We start from the raw sequence: 25,334 nt of genomic DNA on the forward strand, positions 1-25,334 counted from the left end.
CCAAGATTACTCTATCCAGCAAAGCTATCATTTAGAGTAGAAGGATAAAGTGTTTCCCAGACATGGTAAAACTAAAGGAGTTCATCATCACCAATCATTATTACATGAAATATTAAATGGACTTATTTAAGAAAAAGAAGATCAAAACTATGAACATTAAAAAGGCAACATTCACAACTATCAACTGAATCTGAAAAACAAACAAATTAAGCAACAATCAGAGACAGAATCATAGGTATGAAGGGCTATCAGCTGGGATGGGGAAGGGGATGAATGGGGGAAAAGGTAGAGGGATTAAGAAACATAATTACTAGGTACAAAATAGGAGGTTGTTAAGAGTATAGCAAATAGAGAAGCCAAAGAACTTATATGCATGACCCATGGACATGAACTATGGGGGCAAGGGGGGCAGTTGCTGGAGGGAAAGGAAGTACCAAGAAGAGGAGGGAAGTTGGGTAAGAATTGGAACAATAAAATATACTTTAAAAAAGTACTCATTAACAAAAAATAAGTTATCTTGCTGCTAAAATCTTCAGTAATCATTAAAAAGATCATACACCATGATCAAGTGAGATTTATTCTGGGGTGCAAGGTTCGTACAATATTTACAAAACAATAAAGTGATATATCACATAAACAAAATGAAAAGTAAAAATCACATCATAACAATTGATGTACAAAATGCATTTTATAAAATCCAAGACCCATTTATGATGAAAATTAAAAGTGAGAAAAGAGGAAACATACCTCACATAGTAAAAGCCACATATGACAGACCCAGAGTCAACACCATATTCACTGAGCAAAATCTAAGTGTTTCCCTTAAAATCAGGAACAAGACAGGGATGTCCACTTTCGCCACTCATTCAACATAGTACTGGAAGTTTTAACCACAGCAATCAGGCAAGAAGAAATAAAAGGCATGCAATTGGAAAGGAGAAAGTGTAACTATCAATATTTGCAGATGACATGATACTGTATCTATAGAAAACCCTAAAGACTTCCAAAAAAACTACTAGAACTGATAAATGACTTCAGTAAAATAGGATACAAAGTTAATATTTAGAAATCAGTGGTATTTTTTCTTACCTATAGTGAACTATCAGAGAAACTAAGAAAATTCGCATTTACATTTGCAACAACAACAACAACAACAACAACAAAAACAAGGTACCTAGGAATAAATTTAATCAAAGTGGTAGGAGACTTGTACTCAGAAAATTACAGGATATTGAAGAAAGAAATTGAGGAAGATACAAATAAATGGAAGCATGTACCATATTTATGGAGAGGAAGAATTAACATCATCAAAATATCCATCTAAAATATCCAAAGCAATCTATAGATTCAGTACAATTCTTATTGAATACCAATGGCATATCTCACAGAACTAGAACAAATATTGCAGAAATTTATATGGAACCACAATAGACCCCAAGTAACCTAAGCAATCTTAAGAAAGAGCTAAGTTGAAGGTATCACGCTACCTGATATCAAACTACCCTACAAGGCCATAGTAATCAAAACTGACATATAGATCAATGGAACAGAATAAACAGTCCAGAAATAGACCCACACTTTTATGGTCAATTAATATCTACAGAAAAGGCAAGAACACACAGTGGGGTAAAGACAGTCTATTTCAATAAATGGTGTTGGGAAAATTGGACAGATACATGCACAAAAATGAAGGTAGACCACCTTCTTACACCATACATAAGAATAAACTCAAAATGGATTAAAGACTTAAGTGTTCAGTCATGAGACCATAAAAATCCTAGAAGAAAACATAGGCAGTAAAGTCTCAGACATTTCTCACAGCAAAATTGTCTGATATATCTCCTTGGATAAGGGGAACAAAAGAAAATACAAACAAATGCAATTACATCAAGCTAAAAAGCTTTTTTTTAAAGATTTTATTTATTGTAGAAAAAGGGAGAGGAATGTCAATGTGCAAGAGAAACATCGATTGGTAGCATCTCGCACACCCACAGCAGTCAGGGCAAACTAAAAAGCTTTTACACAGCAAAGGGAACTCTCAACAAAATGAAAAAACAACCCACTGAATGGGAGAACATATTCACCAATAATACATCTTATAAGGGGTTAATTTCCAAAATCTATAAAGAACTTACACAACTCAACAACAAGAAAACAATTAAAAATGGGCAAAGGACCTGAAAACACACTTCTCCAAAGAAGACATAGAGATTGCCAGTAGAAATATGAGAAGATGCTCAACATCTCTAATCAGAGAAATGCATATGAAAGCCACAATGAGTTATCACTCCACAGCTCTCAGAATGACCATCATCAAAAAATCAAGAAACAACAAGTGCTGGTGAGGATGTGGAGAAAAGGGAACCCTCATGCATTGTTGGTGGGAATGCAGATTGCTGCAACCACTGAGGAAAGCCGTATGGAGTTACCTTAAAGAATTAAAAATAGAACTTCCTTATGACCCAGTGATTCCACCTCTGCAAATATATCCGAAGAAATTCAGAACACTAATTTGAAAGTATATGTGCACTCCTATGTTCATTGCAGCATTCTTTAAAATAGCTAAGAAAGATCTGGACAGCCCAAGTGTCCATCAGAAGATGAATGGATAAAAAAGTAATGGTCCATTTACTCAATGGCATACAACTCGGCCGTAAATGAGGAAGGAGATCTTACATTTTGTGAGAGCATGGATGGATGTGGAGAATGTTATCCTAAGTGAAATATGCCAGTAAAAAATTATCTTGCAAAAAAATGACAAAGTTACTTCATGTTCAAGTTTTTGAGAGCTGTCTATTTTTGAACTAAAAAAAAAGAAGGCAAAAATGTATTGTCTTCAAGGTAACAGAAGATAAAGTGAAAGATTAGGGCAATGTGAAACATGCTGGCAAGTGAAAGAAACAGTCTGCTTAAGTGAGTGACTTTAAAGAGCACGCCGAAACAAAATGCTCAGGGAATGAAATCACTGAAGTTTTTTATCACTGTTTGAAAAATACTTAGAGAAGGCATATTAGTTTGAAATACCTCAGTCAGTGATAGTGTTTTAAATGCTTAGAAGTCACTTGACAAAATCAGTAAAAAAGATAGTCAATGGTATGTACACATATTTAGTCATTATCCCTGGGAATTTGACTTTACACTGGCAAGTGTTAAATATCAATGTAAACAAATTTTGTAAAGATTCTCTAAAAACCAAAACCATATGTTATGGTGATCACAAATATACCCTTACCAAACTAAAAAAAAAAAAGGTTTGGTATTACACAACTGACTTGGGATAAAAATCTTTGAAAAAATTATACATGGATTCAAAAATGGCTGTATCTGAAAACACTTGGAATAAGTTAGGATGATGTTCGTAGTTTAATCTTGAGAAATAAGATTGTACAGAATTAGGAATATATGATATAGGAAACTAAGCAATTTATTTTTAATCCTCATCTAAGAATATGCTTAGAGAGAGAAAGAACATCTAGTCAAGAGAAACAGTGATGTTGCCTCCCACACACACCCCAGTGGGGGATCAAACCTGCAACCTAAGTATGTGTCCCAACCAAATATCGAACCAGCAGTCTTTTGGTGTACAGAATGATGCTCCAACCAGCTGAGCTACCCGGCCATGGCAGCATTTCATTTTTGAACTTGATCGAAGTGAGATTGGTAAGTAGACCACCTCCCATTGTCAATGAAATACAATAGATCTTAGAAACTACACAGCCAAGAAATGGGAAAGGGCATGAAAGGAGTCATCGTCGTCGTCGTCGTCGTCGTCGTCGTCGGCAGCCGTCCTTCTCGAGAGATGATGGTGTAGCTTCTTAAGAGTCTATCTGCACCGCCGAGAATGGCTGTGCAGTCCGACTCGGGAGTGACACGGTATCTGTCTCCTCCCATGTTGAATCGACATCTTGCGATGACGCTGAAGCTACAGAGCCTGGGCAGGGTAATATGGAGGGTCTGCTGTTGCCCATGCAGCAGACCCCCCCTCTCTTCGCAGCTGAAGGGTCCAAGGGAAAGACGGAGTTGATACAGCTTGGGTTCAGGTGCGCCGCAGGAGTTGCCGGTGTTGACTACAACGTCAAACCGCCTTAGGGACTCCGGCTCCGGATTTTCTGTCGGGGTTTACTCCCTTAGCCTTTCCCCTGAAGAGGTATGCCGCAAGGCAGCGGAGGTTTTTTGGAGTCAGAGTTTTCCTTCTCTGATGTGCCCTGACTGGAAGATCGAACCAGCGACACTTAGCTCGCAGGCCGACGCTCAATCCACTGAGCTAAATCAGCCAGGGCATATGAAAGGAGTAGAACATGGATATTATTGTGACAACCTACTGGGTGTTAGGATATTTGTATTTATTGAACTTCTAGTCAAGATGGTGGTGTAGGCAGACATGGTTCACCTCTTCACACAACCATAGCAAAATTACAATTAATATATAGAACAACTATCACTTAGAACTGTCTAATTGAGTTGAATGTAAATCTGACAACTATGGATTTAATGAAACCACATCCATCCAGACTGGTAGGAGAGGTGGAGATGCGGAACAGACTTGTCTCTCATCCACATGTGGTGGGTAAAAATTCAGAAGGGATATCTCGAGAGCAAGAAGTCCCAGCCCCACATCAGACCCCCCAGTCCAGGATTCCAGTGCCAGGAAGATTAGTCCCTACAACTTGTGGCTGCAAAAACCAGTGGGGATTGAGTCAGTGGAAGAAACTGCTGGAGCTCCAAAAGGTTCCTCTTAACCCACACACACTCTCACCTACTCAGACTCACTGATTGCTCTCTAGCACCAGAGTAACAGCTTGAAGGCCCCAGTAGTATACAGGGAGAAACTGAAGTGTCTGGCATCAAGGCGAACAGAAGCTATTGACCATTTTCTAAACCCTCCTTCTACAGAGCCTGCAAGATGGTACCATATCTGATACTCCATCAACTTTACTAACACTATTTCCCCCACCTTTGAGATCCCCAGAGACTCTGCCCCACCAAACTTACAGGCTCACCCAAGCTGTTTTTCCATAAGAATGGCTGGTTTTGGCTCATGTTTCAGAACTTCCTAAATCCTATCAAACAAGCAGCTACTGGCCTCAGTGAGCCCCAGGCCTGGCACTAGCAGCAGCCAGCCTAGATTCACAGCTTGGCTTTGCCTGGGAATCAGCACACGAGTAGCAGCCATCTCAGATTATAGTTCAGGCAGGGTGGCCCCAGGCAAAACAGATGGGGGCTGACCTTGCTTGCACTACCCAGGAAATCCCAGAGCCAGCGCACCCAGTGCACTACAGACCATCTCGAAGCACCACCACCCTACTTCTGCACAGCTGATCCTTCATGGAGGGTGGAGGTTGGTGGTCAGTGGTCACAATCAAACCTTGCAGCTCACTGGCCTGTGAATTCCCTCTCATTGATCTAACAAAGCAACCAAGGCCTCAACAACAAGAGAAGGGTGTACTTAGCCCACATGAAGGGCATACTTCAAGTATCCAGGTCGGGTCATAGGGGAGGCTGTGCCGCTGGATCCTGCAGGACACCTACTACATTAGGCCACACTAGCAAGACATGGAGTCAAAGCAGCTCTACCTAATGTATAGAAACAAACACATGGAGGCTGCCAAAATGAGGAGAAAAAGAAACATAGCCCAAATGAAAGAACAGATCAAAACTCCAGAAAAAGAACTAAACTTAATGGAGATAAGCAACCTATCCTATGCAGAATTCAAAACACTGGTCATAAGGATGCTCCAGGAACTTAGTGAGGACTTCAGCAGCATAAAAAAGATCCAATCAGAAATGAAGGATTCCTTCATTGAAATAAAGAACAATTTACCGGGAAACAACAGTAGAGTGGATGAAGCTGAGAATCATATCAGTGATTTGGAATATAAGGAAGCAATAAGCAACCAATCAGAACAACAACAAGAAGAAAGAATCTAAAAAAATTAGGATAGTATAAGCAGCCTCTAGGACAACTTCAAGAGGTCCAATGTTCGCGTCATAGGGGTGCCAGAAGGAAAAGAGAACAAAACACTGGAAATCTATTTGAAAAAATAATGAAAGAAAAGTTCTTTAATTTGGTGAAGGAAATAGACATGTAAGTCAAGGAAGCACAGAGTCCCAAACCAGATAAATGCAAAGAGGCCCACTCTAAGACACATTGTAATTAAAATGCCAAAGATTAAAGATAAAGAGAGAATCTTAAAAGCAGCAAGAGAAAAGAAGTTAGTTACCTCCAGGGGAGTTCCATAGGACTGTCAGTTGATTTTTCAAAAGAAACTGCAGGCTGGAAGGAACTGGAAAGAAATATTCAAAGTCATGAAAGGCAGGGATCTACAACCAAGATTGCTGTACTCAGTAAAGCTGCCATTTAGAATTGAAGGGCAGATAAAGAGCTTCCCTGATAAGAAAAAACTAAAGGAGTTCATCATCAGCAAACCATTATTATATGAAATGGTAAAGGGACTTATTTAAGAAAAATAAGATCAAAACTGTGAACAATAAAATGGCAAAAATACCAATCTATCATGAACAAAGATGGAATCATGGATAGAGTGTTTTACTGGTTGCTAGATGGGAGTCGGGTGTGGGGGAATGGATGAAAAGGTGAAGGGATTAAAAAGTACAAATAGATAGTTACAGAATAGCCATGGGGATGTAAAGTACAAAAGTACAGTACAGTATTCCCTCACTTATCGCGGGTATTACGTTCTAGACACATACACACACACACCACGATAGATGAAAATCTGCGAAGTAGGAACCTTATGTTTATTTTAGTATTTATATATTTTTAGGGCTTTATAAACCCTTCCCACACACTTAAAAACCATTCCCAGTCCCTTATTAACCTTTCCCACTCCTTTATTACCTTTTCCACACTTTTATAAACACTACTTATGTTCTTAAACATTCTACACTCTTAAACCTATGTAACTTTAACAACATACATATACAGTACCGCAAAAGCCCACGATATAAGAAAAATCCACAATAAATAAATATAATATTTTTAAAAATCCCGTGATACAGTGAGGCCGCGATAAGTGAACCATGATATAGAGAGGGACTAATGTGTAGGAAATGGAGTAGCCAAAGAATTTACACGCATGACCATGGACATGAACAATGGTGGGGGAATTGCCTGAGGGAGTGGGTATGCTAGATGGAGGGTGAGCAAAGGAGGAAAAGTCAGTACAACTATAGTAGCATATTAAAATCCAATTTAAAAGTATTTTTAAAAGAAATATATGTATCTATATGTAGTGAAGGAAAGTGTAAATCCAGTAAAACATGGATTTCAAGTGTACAATCAAGTGAATTTTGACAAATCTGGTCACCCATGTCACTAACACCCGTCAGTATATAAGACATTTCCATTATTTCAGAATATGATCTTATGCTTTTCAGTTTCCACAGCTCATAAACAGTCCTTGTTCTGATTTCTATCACGATAATTTAATTTTATCTGTATTTAAAGTCCATATAAATAGATACAGTAATATATTCTTTCTGTGTCTGACTTGTTTCACTGAACATAATGTTTTTAGATTTCCCCATATTGTATTAGTAATTTTCTTCTTGCTAAGTTGTATTCTACTATATAATATATGAGTTCTTTTTTTTTCCTGTTGATGATTTGGTTTGTTTTCATATTTGGCTATTAGGAATAAAGATAATATGAACATTCTTCTACAAATCTTTTTTGCAAACATGCTTTTATTTTTCTGTTTCATTGATCTATTATAAATCTTTATGTCATCTATTTTCAACCTTTTTCATCTAATGGCACACATAAACTAATTACTAGAATTCTGCAGCACACCAAAAAATAGATTTTTTTTTCCAATTTGACAAAAAACAGGATAATTTTGATTCATTCACATCAGACGGCTGTTGTGTTGTCTGTTGTCATTTTTTTATTTGTCAATCTAAGGGAAAAGAGGTCGATGCCTCTGACTAAATAGTCAGGTATTACATGTTTAAAAATTCTTGCAGTTGGAAATCCCTTCTTTATGTTAATAGCACACTAACTTGTCATATATTACTCATATCCTAAGTTTGAATCTGTAAATTTAACAGTGCTTTTGTGTATGTCTTTTGCCCCAAATTGACCTGTGCTGCCATCAGGTGGCAGTCATACTTTAGTTATGTCCACATACCATACAGTTAAAAGGTTTATTCATTACACAGCACCAAAAAGTATGGCAGGAGAAGACTTAGAAAGAAAAATCTGTTTGGTTGCATAGACTACAGCAGGAATTCTTAATGCAGATGGGAAGGGGAAAGAGATTTAGAGCACAAGATTTGGTATTTATCAAATTTTTATTTGAATCCCATGTTTATCACTTGCTAGATATGTCATCTTGGCTGGGTACTTAATTTATTTGTGCCCATTTCTTTACTCATAGGGTTTACATTGTTTAAATGAAAGAATGAAAATAAATGCTTATTTAGCACAGTCTGGTAGGTTGAATGGTTATTGTAGCAATCGGGGAAGGTAGAGAGAGAAGGAAAAGGAACTAGCCAGTTTTGCAGGCCCAGTTGCAATTGCGCAAATCCAGATGACTTCAGGCTGCATTTCTTCATATTTTATAGCCCTCAGGGAAAACATCTGTAATAGATAGACAGGTAGACAGATATTTTTCCTCATCTTTACCTTCATGTTAGCAAAAGGGCAATTGGACAACATTTGAAAATCAAGACACAATTTGCATCATCATAGATGCCTCATACCTTCCTGCCCCCACCTCCCTCATTGTCTTATTCCTCTGATGACCCAGTCTCATCAGCTTCGGGAAAAAGTTTAATGAGTCAGAAATTCAACTGACCACTTGTTGATAACCAGTAAACTATATCACCAATTCATTGTATCTTTAAAACCAAAGTATCCTTAATTATATTTTTTTTTAGAAAAGAAACTTAGATGTAATATAATTTCAAGATGTAAAATAATATCTCCTTCCTGTTACCCTTCAAGCAAAACATTTTTCCATCTCCAGACTATTGCTTCGTATTGCTCCAATAGTGGACAGCCTTTTTTTGCATAATTAGAAATGAAAGGATCAAAATACAAATATGATGGAAGAAATATTAAATTAGATTCAACCAGTATTTACCAAGTACTTGCTTCTGTAACATACCAAGATAAATATTTTGGTGGATAACAAAGATCATCAAAAGGGTAGTTTTTACTCTAAGGAACATTACATATTAGGAGAGGAAACAATTCACATATGCAATTATTTTAAGGAAAAATGTGAATGATATAATGGCAATTATCATAGCTTATATTTATGTACACTTCCCAAATTAAAAACTCAAGTAGTTTGTGTCTATCTCACTTATTCTTCAAATAACCTCATATATAGAATAAATATTAAGCAGAATATGAAAGTGAGTCATCCAAGGCTCAAAGGTAAAATGCCCTAAATTGCAATGCTATTAAGTCAGTGAGTCAGTTCAGCTGGCATATGCTTGAATGCCTGGCACATAGCATGGTGGAAATGCCATCTGATTCTGTCATTTTTTCCCCATGTGCTGGGCACTATTTGTGGGACTGGGGATGTAGTAGTTTATAAGGCAAACAGATCCTTGTCTTCAAGGAAAACAAATAGTGGATCTATAATATAAACCTAAATTTCTCATTCTGCATCCTGTTGTTTATTTCATGCAGTACCAAAATACAGTGCTTTAACAACACTGAAGAGGGAGATTAATTCTCACAGGGGTGGTTATGGAAGGCCTAATGAAGGGTTTTCTTTCCCTGTCATTTCATGCCTGATTGATCTTTTTTAACTGTACTATGTTATTCATATTCCCTTTTGGAATTTTTTAGGTACACAGATTTTCTGAGGCATTCTTCTGTTTTGAACATCCAAGAGAAGCTATCATTGCGTACCAGGAACTTCAGTGAGTAGCACAAATCCAAAATTAAAATGATTTTATTTCTTTTTACATTAGATATCTTTCAGAATTTATCAGTGGTAGAATACACAATTTTTAAAATGAAGAAATTAGGGTGAATTTGATTTCAGATAGATCAGGTTTAATCTTAGGAATTACTTTATGGAAGACCCATACCTTATATAAATAAACATGTTGCACTTTATCCCTTTGCCCTGTAATCAGATCTATAATACTGTAATCTTGGTAGTTCCATACAGTTCTGGCTCCAGCCTTCTTTTTTAGCAATCTTGTTATATCTTTATTTCCACAGGTCAGAATCTCTTACATTCATTATTATATATTACAGATCTTCAGAAGTAGTCTGATGGGCACTGTGTTCTGTTATATCTGCTGCTGAGTATATTTCGATTGGTTTACTTTGGCTTTAAAGATTATTTTGAGGACATTGTACTGAGCAAAAGGAAGTTAGACCTAAAAGAGTAGATACTGTATGATTCTATTTATATGAAGTCCTGAAACATGCAAACTAAGGTGAAAAAAGAGCACTGCTTGTCTTGTTGATATTGGCTGGAAGTTTGACTGGAAAAACATGAGAGTATTTTCTGGGTAGATGGAATAGTTTATATTAGGTATCTAGTTGTTGAATGGCTAATATTTGTATATTTCAATACATGTGAATTTACGTAAAAATTAACTATGAATAGTAATAGATTGTGGAGTTAAGCAATGAGTTGGGGTATAGGTAAAACAAGAAGGGCAAAATGTTATTTGTTGAAGCGGAGTGATTGGGTTTATTATACTGTTCTGTTTGATTTGTTTGAAATTTTCTATGAAACATGTTTTTTAAAAAACTTTTGTACTAGAAGGTTATACACCTGCTTTTAAATAGCTGCTGATTGTATTCATCAATATGTGTTAAGTGCAGCGATAGCAATGGAACACATTTTTTTCCAACACTACCATCAAATCATTAGTAGGCATTTGAGTTTTCTTCTATATGCTATTCTCAGCAAATTAGGAAATTTGGACATTAAGCATAGATTAATTACTTCAAAATAACATTTAAAAGTGTAGGTGAATATAACAAATTAAATAATTTTTCAACAAATTATAATTTTATAAGCTAATAATTTATTGTCAACAGACCGTAATTTTCATTTTACCAGTTTTTCTCCCTGAACAAGGAGCTCTTTCATAAGGAGGTTACATCTTGAGGAAGGGACATAGGAACGGTCAGGGGAAGGGGAATGGGTTTAGAATCTGTAAAGTGGAATTAGATGTAATTTTTTTAAATTACAGTCTGACTTAAGAAATATTTTTCAGTGCTCAGAGTCATCTACAGATGTGCACCGCTATCAAAAATACTTCCTTCTGCAGTTCTCTTCCACCCCTACCTATTGAATGTAGTGAATTAGATGGAGATCTCAATTCATTACCTATAATCTTTGAAGATAGGTATTTAGATTCAGTTATTGAAGGTAAGTATAATCTAACTAAAATATATAAGCTGTTGTGTCATTTTTAGTATATTCTTCCTAATATACATAAACCCATTCCCTGTGTAGGTCTATTTCTTTTCCCCTCAGTTTTATTTATTTTTGAGGACATTAGAAAGTATAGTCAGAAAAAAGTAGTCTTAATCATATGAGTTCTCACACCTTGTTTTAAACCTGAATCTTTTTTTCTTTGGATAAAAGACTTAGATGCACCCTGGATGGGAATTCAGCATCTTCAGAGATCAGAGTCCACTAGAATGGATAAATATGAGACTGAAGAAAGATCCATAACTGGACCTTCTAGCCCAGAGGTGAAAGTCAGACCTGCTGGTGCCTCCAATTTTTGCTATACAGAAGGTGAAAAGCAGCTAACAAAATCTCTTAAAGGAAAGAATGAAGAATCAAATAAATCCAAGGTTAAGGTCACTAAGCTCATGAAAACAATGAAACCTGAAAATACTAAAAAAATAATAAAACAGAACTCTAAGGATTCTGTGGTTTTAGTAGGCTACAAATGTTTGAAAAGTACAGCATCAAGTGATCTCTTTACATGCTTTGAAGGCAATCCTTCACATAGTCAGAAGGAAGGTCTGGATCCCACAGTGTGTGGATATAATTTTGACCTAAAGACCTGCATCAGACAGACAAGTGAAAAGGAAGCTAGCTATTTGCCAGCAAATAGAACTGAACAAAAGTCTCCAGATACTGAAAATATGCAACCAGACCTGTTTGATCCTTTGAACTCTGGCAGCCTAAATCTTTGTGCAAATTTGTCCATTTCAGGTAAACTTGATATCTCCCAGGATGATAGTGAAATTACACAAGTGGAATTCAATGTGGCAACCAGAAGTTCGTCAGATAATTGTCATGATCATCACACAATTCCGTCTTCAGGAGTTGGAACAATGGAAGTAAATTCCTACAATAAAATTTCTTTCAGTGGAGAGAAAGCTGTTAAAATAGGACCTTGGACAGAGCTTGGACAAGATGAAATACTTGTGGATAGTTTACAACTACCTAACTTTGAGTCCTTAGAATCTAGTGGTAAATCTAAATCTATAGACTTAACCCTTGAAAGGGAAGCTTTGCAGGAAGCAAAGTGTTCTGTTGGAGAATCATTAGCTAGGTTAAGAAGTAATCAACCTGCTTCTTCTACAAGAGAATATCATATTGTAGTAAGTGGAGATACAATTAAGTTATCAGATACTAATGCTACATATGCCTCATCTAGATTTTCAGATTCAGGCATTGAAAGTGAGCCAAGTTCTTTTGCAACACACCCAAACCCTGATGTAGCGTTTGAAATTGTGCAAGGGCAAGGTCTTTACAATAATGAAAGATTATTTCCTCAGCTTTTGATGAAACCTGATTATAATATAAAATTTTCATTAGGAAGCCATTGTACTGAGAGTGTAAGTGCTTTAAGTGAAATACAGTCATCTTTGACATCCATAAACTCTCTACCTTCTGATGATGAACTGTCACCTGATGAAAATTCTAAGAAATCTGTTGTACCTGAATGCCATCTAAGTGATAGCAAAACTGTATTAAATCTAGGAGCAACTGGTTTGCCAAAATGTGATGCCAGTAAAAAGTCAAGTATTGTTTTACAACAGCAGAGTGTCATATTTTCTGAGCATTTGGACAATGAAACTATAGCAATAAATTTCTTAAATTCAAGCACTAAAGACCCTTTACAAATAGTTTTTTCAGATGAAGATACTTCAGATGATGTGAAAAGTAGTTGCAGCTCCAAACCTAACTTGGATACTGTGTGTAAAGACTCCCAGAGTCCTGATAAATCTAATAACTCTACAGGGATAGCCGTTACATTAAATTCAAATCTGGTTTGTTTAGGTACCCCTTGTGTTGTTTCAGGTTCCATTTCTACTAATACAGAAGTAAGTGATGATAGAACTGTGAAAAGAAAAAATAGTGATGCATTAGATCTCAAACAAATAAATTCAGAAGCCGCTATGGCTGAAAGTGAAACTCATCTGGGTACAAGGGACCCTTTTTCAGCCAGTCCTGATATGGTAAAACAAGGGCTTGTGGAAAATTATTTTGGCTCTCAAAGCAGTACAGATATTTCTGACACATGTGCTATTAGCTACAATAATTCAGTTAGTCCTCAGAAAGAAACACCTGAAAAAGGGATTAGTAATCTTCAGTGGGAACAGGGTAAAAAGGATGAGGAGGAAGAGCAGGATCAACAGATGGTTCAAAATGGGTATTACGAAGAAACAGATTATTCAGCTTTGGATGGAACAGTAAATGCTTACTACTCAAACAGAGATGCACTAGAAGAAAGACTTACGAAATCTGAAACATTAAATAGTGAATTTCTGAGGGATGGTGTTAATATGCCTGCTGTCTGTACTTCTGGTTGTCTGTCCTTCCCGTCTGCACCACGAGACTCTCCTTGTAGTGTTAAGTATTCTGAAAGTAAATTTGATGCCATTACAAAGCAGCCAAGCAGCACTTCTTACAACTTCACTTCATCAGTTTCCTGGTATGAAAATTCACCAAAACCTCAAATACAAGCGTAAGTAATGGAGCACCATAACGTGTACTACTAAATATATAAAGATAAATATATTTCATGTTATATTTTATATTTATATTGTAAATATATTTTTTCTGGTAATGTGTATATTTCATGTCCTCTGATTTCTATAATACAAAATGTGCTTCTTTGATTAGTTAATTCATACAGTTTTAGTGAACTCATACACTTTGACAGACCTGTAATTTCCTGTATGATTGTCCTGTTCTATAGGCTAGACATTCCTGATATAAATTTTCCATTGGTAGTTTTATGTTAAATGTAGGAAATAATTGCAGTTGAAATCCTTTTTTTAATTAGTACCTATACACTCCATTAACTCCCAGACAAAAGTTAGGTTTTATAAGTACGTCTAGCAAATAAAAACAGTATTAGATAGTGAATAAGAGGTTAGAAGAAACTTCTTAAACTTACCAGACTAAGATTGCCTCAGCTAAGTCAGTGGTTTCCAGAGTTGAGATTTCATGGACCAGTAAAAAAAAAAAAAATCTAGAAAATTTTGAGGATGACATAGGTTTACTAGCATGATAATGGTTTTCAAAATATTCTTTACTCCAGATAAGAGTTCTGATCCCTGGAGTTAAAGGTCTGGGCATGTCTACAATAGATTTTTTAAATTCCCAAATTATTCTGATTATATACATAATTAAAATCCATAGTGCCTAAAGTTAGTGAAACCAGATAGGTGATAGCAGCCCATTAGAGAATTATAGTATTCCTGAAGGCTGAAGGATATGCCACCATCTGGGTACCTCAACTGTTGCTGAGTCATTAATGAAAAAAATTGTATGTCTTCACCTAGTGTATACTGCTCTGTTTATTGTTCATCATCTTTTTTGAGTTTTACTTTTATCAGTCCAAATGATATAATGTTAAAAATAATTTTTTATGTTTGCAATCCCCAAGCTGATTAGTCTCTCATTCCAAATGAGTATATTTGGTCACATCCCCCTCTTGGTTCTGCTCCTTATTGCTATTTTTAGAGAAAAATACAAATAACCTAATCTACTAAATACTGTAACTACCACTCTCACTGTTATACTTGCAAACAGCTTCTTCTCATTTTAATGTAAGATTAAGAAGGAATAAAGAGGACAATATTTGATTACAGGGTAAGCATTAGATTGTCATCTTTCCAGTACTTCTTCCAGCTTTTCTATGCATACAATATAAAATTTTGTAAAAACCATTATTTTCACTCCTATTTTCTTAATTTCAAATTTAAAAGAATATTTTAAGTAATTTCTGATTTAAAATAGTAGTTGTATTTGATCAGGATATGTACTAAGAATAGTAAGGAAGAGTACTCCTGATTTCTTAATCGTTTAGGTGATCCCATATATTATGAATATTTTAAAATCAAATAATTACTGGATTTCCTCTTTTCTGTAATTTCATAAATTCAGCAGATTATCTTTTGGTTCTAAAAACAATATATTTGCTTTAGCTTCCTTCAGGCAAAAGAAGAATTGAAGCAACTTAAACTGCCTGGGTTCATGTACAGTGATGTTCCTCTGCTGGCATCCTCAGTCCCCTATTTTAGCATGGAAGAAGAAGATGGTTCTGAAGATGGAGTACATCTCATTGTCTGTGTGCATGGTTTAGATGGTATGAAGCATCTATTGATGTAACACGTAGCAACTTAATTGTGTTTTCTTTTCCTAATAGATCTTATTTCATTTTATTTAATCTTTGAACTAAATAAAAAGATTTTTAAGTTGCTTAAATTAATTGAATCTGAAATACATTCCGTAACAGGAATAAGCTTAATTGTACTAAATATAATCTTAGATTTCTTTTTAAGTAAATTTTACGTGGAACCGACATCCATGTGCCAAAATTGTATTTAACTTTGGATTTTTCTGTTTTACTGTATTGTTCTTCCAGCTAATACCTCATGACAGTCATATTATTTCCCTTTGATATTCTTTATTCTTCCCTTTTAGCTTGATGCTCTAAACCTTATGAGTACCTCAGGACTAGAGAAGTCAATACCTTAAAATTAAAGATTCACTAATTAATTAGGGATTAATTTACATTCTACATACCTGACTTTAGTGCTGTGGTGTTATGACAGCTACTTTGATTACTCAGCGACTTTTTCTTGATTAGGAATTATATTAGAAGATGCCAAATATCTCTAGACTAGCAGGGTATTGCTATAATGTTATTCTGTAGGAACAAATTGACAAAAGCTTTTATAGGTTATAAAAATGCTAAACAGATCTGAGATAGTAAATTCTCATGAAATTGGAGTTTTTCTTAAAAAAATAAAACCTGACTCTCAAGAAATAAAATAGCTCCAATACTAATCTCTTCCACCTAAGTAATAAAATTTTCAAAGAATTAGCCCCCAAAGAAAGTAGAATCTCTGGCAAATTCTTCTTTGAAATTTTCAAGGGAACATTATCTTCATGTTATGTAAATTGTTGCAGAATAATAGAAAATAAAAGCGAAGGCAGCTTATTTTGTTTCTTAAAGTTAACCTAACCTTGTTACCAAATCTATAAAAGATACCACATCCAAAACTCCAAAAAACAGTAGGTCAATGTTACATAAATATACTTAATAAAACTGTAGCAATATTGCAGAAAAATAATTAATGAATTAATTTTTAAAATGTGCAAAAATACCTCTAGCAAATAGGATTTAATCCCCAGAATGCAAATATAAGTAAATATAAAGAAACATTAATAAAATATACTATATCAGAAAATCAAGTAAGAAACTATTGATAAAATCCAGTATTCATTCCCAATTATGACAACTAAGTATCAAACTTGAAGCCCTAGATCACTAATGTGATTAAACATATATACTTCCAATCAGTGGGAAACATACTTAGTAAGGAAACACTAGAGGTGTTCCTTTTAAAATCAGGAATAAAAGTTACCTCTGTCAGTGTAGGAAGGGTAAAAATTCAGCAATTGATAATGACATGTTTATTCCTAAGTAAACCAAAGAAATTAGCTAAAAAGCCACTAAATTAATTTTTAAAGATAATGATTTTTATATTTATGTATTATCTATATTATTAGTATCTTAGATATAAAATGAATATTTTCTATTTCTAGATATATTTTGTTAGTAATTAAAATAAACTATCCTAGATTATTTAAATGGATTTTTATTTCCATTCACCTACCACCAAGTGATAGTTAACAGATTAAGTCTCAATCTAAACTACATTCAGAGTTTGTGACTTCAGTCAGTCATTCACAGTTACTATAGCCAGCAGTCACCACAAGTTAGTGCTGACAGTTAAATACAACATTAGGTCGGAAAGTGAAAACATCAATGTGAGCAAAACCTAAGAAACAAAACTGTCTTGGCTAATGAAAATCAGCTTTGAAATAAAAATTGAAGGACTCTGTTTCACAGTGTACTATCTATTCAAAACTGGAAGGACTCTGTTTCACAGTCTACTATTTATTCACAGCTGGCATAATCATATCTTTTACTTTATCTTCTCTTTTAGACATAATTTTTTTGTTTTTTTTTCATTTTCTAGGTAACAGTGCAGATCTACGATTAGTAAAAACTTATATTGAACTTGGACTGCCTGGGGGAAGAATTGACTTTCTTATGTCTGAGAGAAATCAGGTACAATATCACAGTGTTTTCAATGGAAGCAAATAATTTTGTACTAGTTTCTAACTAAATATTTGCTTACTACAAAATGCAAATAGTAGTAGTAGAAATAATTTTTCTAATTTCTATAAAATTTAACACTAGTGCATATCCCAAGTAAAAATGTTTTACAGTTCTGTTTATGAGCTCTTCACATGTGTAGATTTTCTAGAATTTCCCATTTCTATGCAAATATTTTAGTAATTATTATAAATTAAATTCTGATAGTGGTCTAAACAGTTAAACAACTAAATGAAGTATTATTAAGAATATTGAGCCTTTTTTTCCCTAGAAATTCACTTTTTTTGCTCATTTTAATGCAATTAATATTACATTCACCAAATACCCTAAAAAACACTTGTTTTAACCATATTTTCAGTACCTAAATTTAAAATGATGTTTATAGTCAGTTTTTCATGTGATTATACATGTTCAGTATATAATGTGTCTTTTACTTTTGTTTAGAATGATACTTTTGCTGATTTTGATAGCATGACTGATCGCCTTCTGGATGAGATAATACAATATATTCAGATATATAGTCTAACAGTCTCAAAAATAAGGTAACTTTTATAATACATAACCATTTTTATTATCTCCATGAGTTGTAGAAAAAGTACAGAATTTGTGATAGTTTTGCTGTCCTATTCTGAATATAGGAGACCACAACTTAAAGTGAAAAGAAAAGATTAAAAGATTTTAGGGAAAGACCACATTTTATATGATTTTCTTTATATGAATTGTCCAAAATCAGCAAATTTATAGACAGAAGAAGATTAGTGATTGCTTAGAGCTGCAGAAGATGGAAGATAGGGAGGTGAGAGCTAAAGGTTACATGGTTTCTTTTTGATGTGGTGAAAATGTTATAAAATTTCTTAAAGTAATGGTTGCACAACTCTGTGAATACACTAAAAGCTGTTGAATTGTACACTTTAAATGGATGACTTGTGTGGTATGTGAATTATATCTCAAAAAAGCTGTTACCAAAAATAAAGGTTTTAGGGAAGTGGGTATATACAAACAAGTAAAACAATAAGAATATTTTCAAAGTTTTATGAGTATTTTGTGAGTTAGTTTTTTATAAACGAGATGATGATCTAACCAATATGTCTCATTATTTCATCATATATTGTGGATATACATAGGAGAAAGAAAAGTATTTGTTCTAGTCCATTAGGAATTAAATAAAAAGTCAAAACTAGTCTTCCTTCCTCAGAAAGAGGAAACTTATTGCCTTCATATCCCAACTAAGTTAGAAGAAGAAGCTGGCTCTGTGTATTATAGGCTTTTGTGGAATTTGTTTCCAGTCTGAAGTAGAGAACAGGGACTAAGAAAAGAGAAAAATGGATTTCTAAAAGTCTTTTTAAAAAACATTTCTGTTAAAATATGGGAAGAGATGTGAGTATATTTGGGAGGAGGAAAAACTATTTTCTTCTAATTCTCTTCATCTATAGATGTTTAAATACTCTACTAAATTTTCTACAATAATCTTGTATTTTTATTCATTTATTATTTTTTGATGAGAAAATAATATATCAATTTTTTTATTCATCCACAAAAGTATTCCCACTTTCAGATTAGATGGTCTGTTATAATCACCCATTATCCAAAAGCCTGATCTGGTTGATTAAAGACTTTTAGTTACCATAATAACTCTCGCTCCACAGGTTAAGGAACATCAGTTTGGGAGGAAAATTTGTCCTGAACTTCTCACTACTATATGTGTAAACCAGTGTTTAGACAGCTTTTATTTCTTTGATTGTTAATTGTCCCCAGAGTTTCATATATTATCTATTGTAAAATAATGCTAAGTAAAAAGCCTCTTTTGATTTAAACTGTTCCTTAATAAAAGTGAAGTGCTTTCTAAATACTAGGGGTTTTTTTTGGTATGATCTTAGACTTACAGTAGGAAAATGTACATGTTTCACCTGTGCCTTGAAAGTACTTAGTCAAAGAACTTTCACACTGTTGATTGTGGACCAGATAATAAGAGAAACAGGTATATAATTTCTTACAAGTCATTCTTGATAGGTACCAATTCATTATTTTTGTTTTAAATCATTATTTAAATAAGTAATTGTGTGTGTGCTTAAGGAAGCAAGTTTATCATCTAGTCAACACATTATTACTTTTAAAGTGTATGCATTTCTAAGCAATTATGAACTATAACTAAAATTTCCTATATATCTTGTTTCCATAGGGTCAGCATTTAAATTATGTAATAGAAACTTTCTACTACATTCACATTTTTTCCTTCAAAGTGTAACTTACCTCATTTCAAAGTATCAAACCATACTAGAAATTTTTAAATTCTTAGTATTTCACATCTACGTATAGTGATTATCACCTTGATATTTGTTTTCAAAACTAATACTATGGGAGAAATGTCTTTTTTTTTTCTCTTAAAGCTTTATTGGACATTCATTGGGCAATTTAATAATCCGTTCAGTGCTTACAAGGCCAAGGTTTAAATATTACCTCAACAAACTTCATACCTTTCTATCTCTTTCTGGACCTCACCTCGGTACGCTCTACAATAGCAGTGCTCTTGTTAATACAGGTAAAAAATTTTATTGTTCAATATAAATTTATGACATGGGGAGAAAATTGATAAGTCATATAAGTCAAATTTAATGTTCTTTTTTTAGCATTTATTTTAGAGCCAACTTGTCACATACTTGGAATGTGATGAAACAAAAGATGTAGCTGTTTTCTGTTTTGTCATACACATTGAATATGCTGATAAGTCATTTCAGAAAATGAATATTATATTGAGATGATATTTGTAAAATCAATAGAGCATTTTTTTCATTACTGTAAATATTTTCAGTAAATATTTACCTTACAAACAGGCTATTCTGTTTTTCCATTAGTTGAGCAAATAAATAAATATCTATATTTAATATATTATAAAGTTATAGAATATTTTATATAAAATGTTAACTCTAATTTTAGTTTGATAACAAAGGGATGTTATGAGGAAATAAGTTCTAAAATTATTAAATAAATTAAAATGGAAGTTAAGAGTCCATTTGGATTAGAGTAAATATTCTCACTAAGAAAGATTTCATTCTATTTGCCTTTTATTTGGTTTTATTTTCCCTTAGATTTTTAAAAAAAATTTTTTTCTAGTTAATTGATTCCCATTGAGAGGATAAATTAGATATCATTCTGTTTTTTATTTTTCCATTGAGCCTTAAAACTTTAATTTTTATTTTACCTTTCACTTCTTTCATTGACAAAGAAACCAAACCATTCTCTTTTGTATCGCATTTCAAATGGTGGTTTTCAAAATATAACTAGTACTAGACTTTTATAGTTTGAAAAAGAAGACACGAGAGAAATGAAATTCATAAATAATAAATATAGTGCCCAGTATAAAAGATGCTGTACTTTGAATTTCTTTCTTCACTAAACTTTCCCTCAGATAGGCTTAAAATAATCAGATTTAATCAATTAAAGGGTGTTTTCCTTCTTATCATCTGTCTTCCCTTCTGTAGTATTGAAGCACTAAAAATGGAAGTTAATATTCCACAATCTTGAAAATCAGTTCCAGAGTGATTAGGGTTTCATATAAGGAAAGATATTTAAGTATGGGTAACTGATATTATAAAGAAATACAATTAAATATAAAAGTTAAAATATATTCGGCAGTTACTAGAAGATATTAACCAATTTCTCATTCTAAGAGTTTTTTCTTATACCATCAGTCTACCATAACTTAACTGTAATCATATGTAGTCTAAAGACTGAGTGCTTAGACATTTGATTCTACCACTGTGTTTGAAGTTTTCTCTCCCTCTGCTTCTTTATAATGTGAACAAATATATCTAAAGGTACAAGTTTCCTAGATTTGTTCTTCATATACCATTACCTATTTTATTGCTTATTGAAAAGGAAATGGCAAGCCGTCTTTTCAACCACCATTAATCCATAATTAACCTATTGTGTACGTGTATATTTATGTTTGTTATCACAAAATGCAAATATTTTGTAAATATATTTATTAACAAAATGCTAATTTGGAGAATCTTTTGAAATGAAATCTATATTAAAATTAATAACCTTGGCATATGTTAGCACATATTTCCTGTTATGCTCACATATCGTTTATAACTCTCTAGGTCTATGGTTTATGCAGAAATGGAAAAAATCAGGTTCTCTTTTGCAGTTGACATGTCGAGATCATTCAGATCCTCGCCAAACTTTCTTATACAAGCTTAGTAATAAAGCAGGTAAGTATGTAGTAACAGTTTTCAAAACATTCACTTGTAAATCTTTTAAAATAAACCTTTAGCAAATAAATTATCAACATGTCTTTCTGATGATTAAAAAGTATTATAGCCAATTGTAATTTCTCAGTAATGAAATAGCACACTCACATTTAAAACTAAGCAATTTATAGCATGGTTTAAGTTTTTCACATGATTCTATTTATCTCTTAAAATCCGCACAGCTCTTTTGAAATTATCCTAAACATTTTAGCATTTATAATTCACACGAGTTATAAGTTAGTCAGTTTTTGAACTAGGCCTCTGCATATCCTAGCCTTATCCTTCTAGCTGCCCCTACCCCAGCCTTCAGTCCTTGTTGTAAACTGACACATATTATTATAATTTCGTATTGTAAAGCTGTCAAGCATTTCTGGAAAATGTCAGTAACTAAATTAATAGTTATTCCTTCTTCACATTCTCACCACTGATAAGTCTTGCTATTCATCTCTTATTAGCTTATTATTAAATATATTCCCCATCTTGCATATATTTTCTAAGCTTTTACAGTTTGAAGTTCCCAACTGTTTGACATTCTCACTCTATAGATGACCTTATGACATCTCCCTGACTTATCCTCACCCTAAGGTTTTCCCAGAACATTATTTCCACTGAGTCCTTTGAAATTTCTACTTGAGGGGAACAGACTGCCCTCATATTTGTCTTCTTCAAAGAACATTGTCTTCTCTTCCTTCTGAAAGTAGATATTAACCCACACCACTCCCTTCTCCCCAGTCCTCTGTAGAGCAGAGGTTGGCAAACTTTTCCTCTAAAGGACCAGATAGTAAATATTTTGGCTTTGTGGGCCATATGATCTCTGTTGCAACTATTCAGCAATACAATTGTAGCACACAAATAGCCATAGACAATACATAAATTAATGAAAGCACCGTCCTTCTTGAAATACTTTTCTGCCTTCAATTCTGTAACATCAGCCTCTCCTCGTTTTCTTTCATATTGGCTCTCTGCTTCCTACACTGGCTTTCTTTTCCTTCCTTTTCCCTTAAACATAAGTGTTTTCCTTGATCTCCAGCCTCAATCATCTGCTCTTCTCACTCAGTACATTCTTCCTTGACAGCATCATTTCATATCCATCTTCACCACTAGTAACTCAGATATGTATATCTAAAAGTTCAGTCCTCTGTACTATGCTCTAAGACCTACATACCCAGCTGCCAATTGAATAGATTCAATTATATGTCTCATGGGTGTCTCAGATATTTTCAGACACTTCTTATTTCTACTCACACTTAATTCTCTGGATTTCACAACTACAGGAATGGTATCATCATCTACCCAGCCAGAAACTTGAGAAGTTGTTCCAGACTCCTCTTTCTCACTCTCCTCTGACATCTATGGTTTTATCAAGCCCTGAAATATTCAGCTTTCTGAGTAGCTAATGGTGCCTTCTCTTTCTTTTCCTTGCCGCTACTCTAGTTCACCCTTCATCACTTTTCACTTAAATTATTGCTATGGCCTCCAAACTGGTTACCTTGCCTCCTGCATGCCCCCTTCTCTCCAGTCTCACTTCCTCATAAGATGTAATGATCTTCTAAAAATTAAATCAGGTCATATTGCTCCTGTTTGAAAATCTTTCACAACACCTTATAGCTTTTAGGATGAAGTTAGATGCTATGGCTTAGGCATCAATTCCTTTATAATCCGATCCCTGATATTTTTACTTGCTTCATATCCTAATCTTCCGACATATGCATCCTTTGCTTTGGTCATACCACACGTTTTATGCTTTCTTGCGTTTGTCCATGCTTTTTCCACCACTAGTCCTCCTGATGAGTTTACCCATCTTTTTAGAACTAATTATCTTCATCCTCTAAAGTTAAACTCAAGCATCACCTAGTATCAAAAAGTTTTCTTGATGTCCCATCTGATTTAATGCTCCTCTGCTCTCAGAGTACCTAGTATATGCCTTTAATATCTCAGATCTTATATCTCCAGGACTTACTTCATTAATGAATTCTGGTCCTCATTTGCCTGCTAGACATCTCTCCTTACATATCAGACTAAATATAAAAGCTGACTTTTTTCATTCTTTTTAAAATGGTACCCTGCCCTCTAAATTACTTGGTTTAAAACACTTCAGTGGCATCTTTGATTGATCCTACTTCTTTACGTCATATATTCCAAAACTGGTAATGTTACCTCTTAATTCACCTCAACATTATATTATTTATGAACTCTTTTATCATACCCATTATGGCTTATCTCATGTGAGTCATTTTTATCTATCTTACCCTTCTTTTCTTAAATCTGATTTGTTATGACAGCCCTTCCCCCCCCCCATATACACAATATTTATTATAGTTCTTCCTTGTAGGTGTTCAGTATAAATCCATTGAAGCAGTGAGTGATCTTCTAAACATTATTTTCAGTATCCAAAAGCAGGTTAAATATTGTATGATAATATAAAAATCAATCCCATATATTTGGTGACTGATAGTAACTTGACCTTATAAACTTAAGCCCCATCCATTTAAATCTATCTTTTGTCTTCATTCCTATCACCCACGTCCTCCATCCTGCTCTTAAAACATTTGATATGAACATTGAACAGATGTAGTAATTGAATGTAGCTACTTCACTTGAGTCTTGTTTTATCCTTTTCAGGATTCTACCTTAAATGTTTTTATTAATGTGAGGAAGAAATCTGGAAATGGTTATTTCATGTATTGTCTGTTAGTAGAATCAGTGAAAGAAAAGTTTTTTTATATGTCAAGTTTTGTGATCTTGTTTCTAAAGGTACAAAGCAGCAGGTTACTTATAGTGCACATAAATATATACTTGATTAAGGAAACTATTAAGATACTCCTAGAAAATCAAATATAGTGTCGTTTTCATGTAAGAAAAACTTACACTAACTAGAGCCATTGTGTATAATGGTGGGGTTTGTATCACTGCTCCTGATGGGTTAGAAAATACATGAAAGGCAAAACTGAATATAAATGTTCCCCAGGGTGTGTGTACTTATATTATATTTTACAAAGTAAAACTTAATTGGCAATAGTAATAAATAGCAACAACAGAAAATAAAAACATAAGAGAAAGCATAATTGTAAAATTTTGCTACAAAAATTCTGTAATCTATGGCATTCCTCATCTGAACAGATTTTGTACTATTAAATTTATAGTTGTTAATAGATGTGAGTAGGTCTTTTGCACTCGAGTTATTTCTATAGGAATAGTTAAAACTTTTGCTTACAAGTTTTTAATTTATTATTTGCTTCATAATGCTTGGCAAGACTCTCACCTCCCTGCTGGTTAATACCAGCCTAACTTAACAGTGAAACTTTGAAGGTACATGCAGTTATTAGTTCTAGTTGAAACACTGACCAGTTTACTTAATCTAAATAAGCTTCAGTTTCTAAAAATAAAAAAGCCCTGGCTGGTGTGGCTCAGTTGGTTGGAGCATCATCTTGTAAACTGAAAGGTTATGGGTTTGATTACTTGTCAGGGCAG

General features: G+C 34.0%; 1 protein-coding gene across 4 annotated transcripts in view; it reads left to right on the forward strand.

The window, feature by feature from the left end:
* FAM135A (family with sequence similarity 135 member A) overlaps positions 1-25,334 on the forward strand; it is a 94,122-nt gene that overhangs the window by 52,411 nt on the left and 16,377 nt on the right. For 2 of the 4 annotated variants that reach the window (XM_090282646.1, XM_090282643.1), the window contains 8 exons: positions 9,827-9,900; positions 11,221-11,375; positions 11,595-13,938; positions 15,407-15,567; positions 17,471-17,562; positions 18,055-18,152; positions 19,998-20,149; positions 21,714-21,824. In XM_090282646.1, the coding sequence (XP_090138772.1) occupies positions 9,827-9,900; positions 11,221-11,375; positions 11,595-13,938; positions 15,407-15,567; positions 17,471-17,562; positions 18,055-18,152; positions 19,998-20,149; positions 21,714-21,824 (3,187 nt within the window). Of the gene's footprint in view, positions 1-9,826; positions 9,901-11,220; positions 11,376-11,594; positions 13,939-15,406; positions 15,568-17,470; positions 17,563-18,054; positions 18,153-19,997; positions 20,150-21,713; positions 21,825-25,334 lie in introns of those variants that run through there. The other 2 variants (XM_090282644.1, XM_090282645.1) reach the window with 2 other exon arrangements.

Source organism: Furipterus horrens, unplaced genomic scaffold (assembly GCF_987537825.1).
Source record: "Furipterus horrens unplaced genomic scaffold, mFurHor1.1.pri manual_scaffold_6, whole genome shotgun sequence".
Taxonomy (NCBI): Eukaryota; Metazoa; Chordata; class Mammalia; order Chiroptera; family Furipteridae; genus Furipterus; species Furipterus horrens.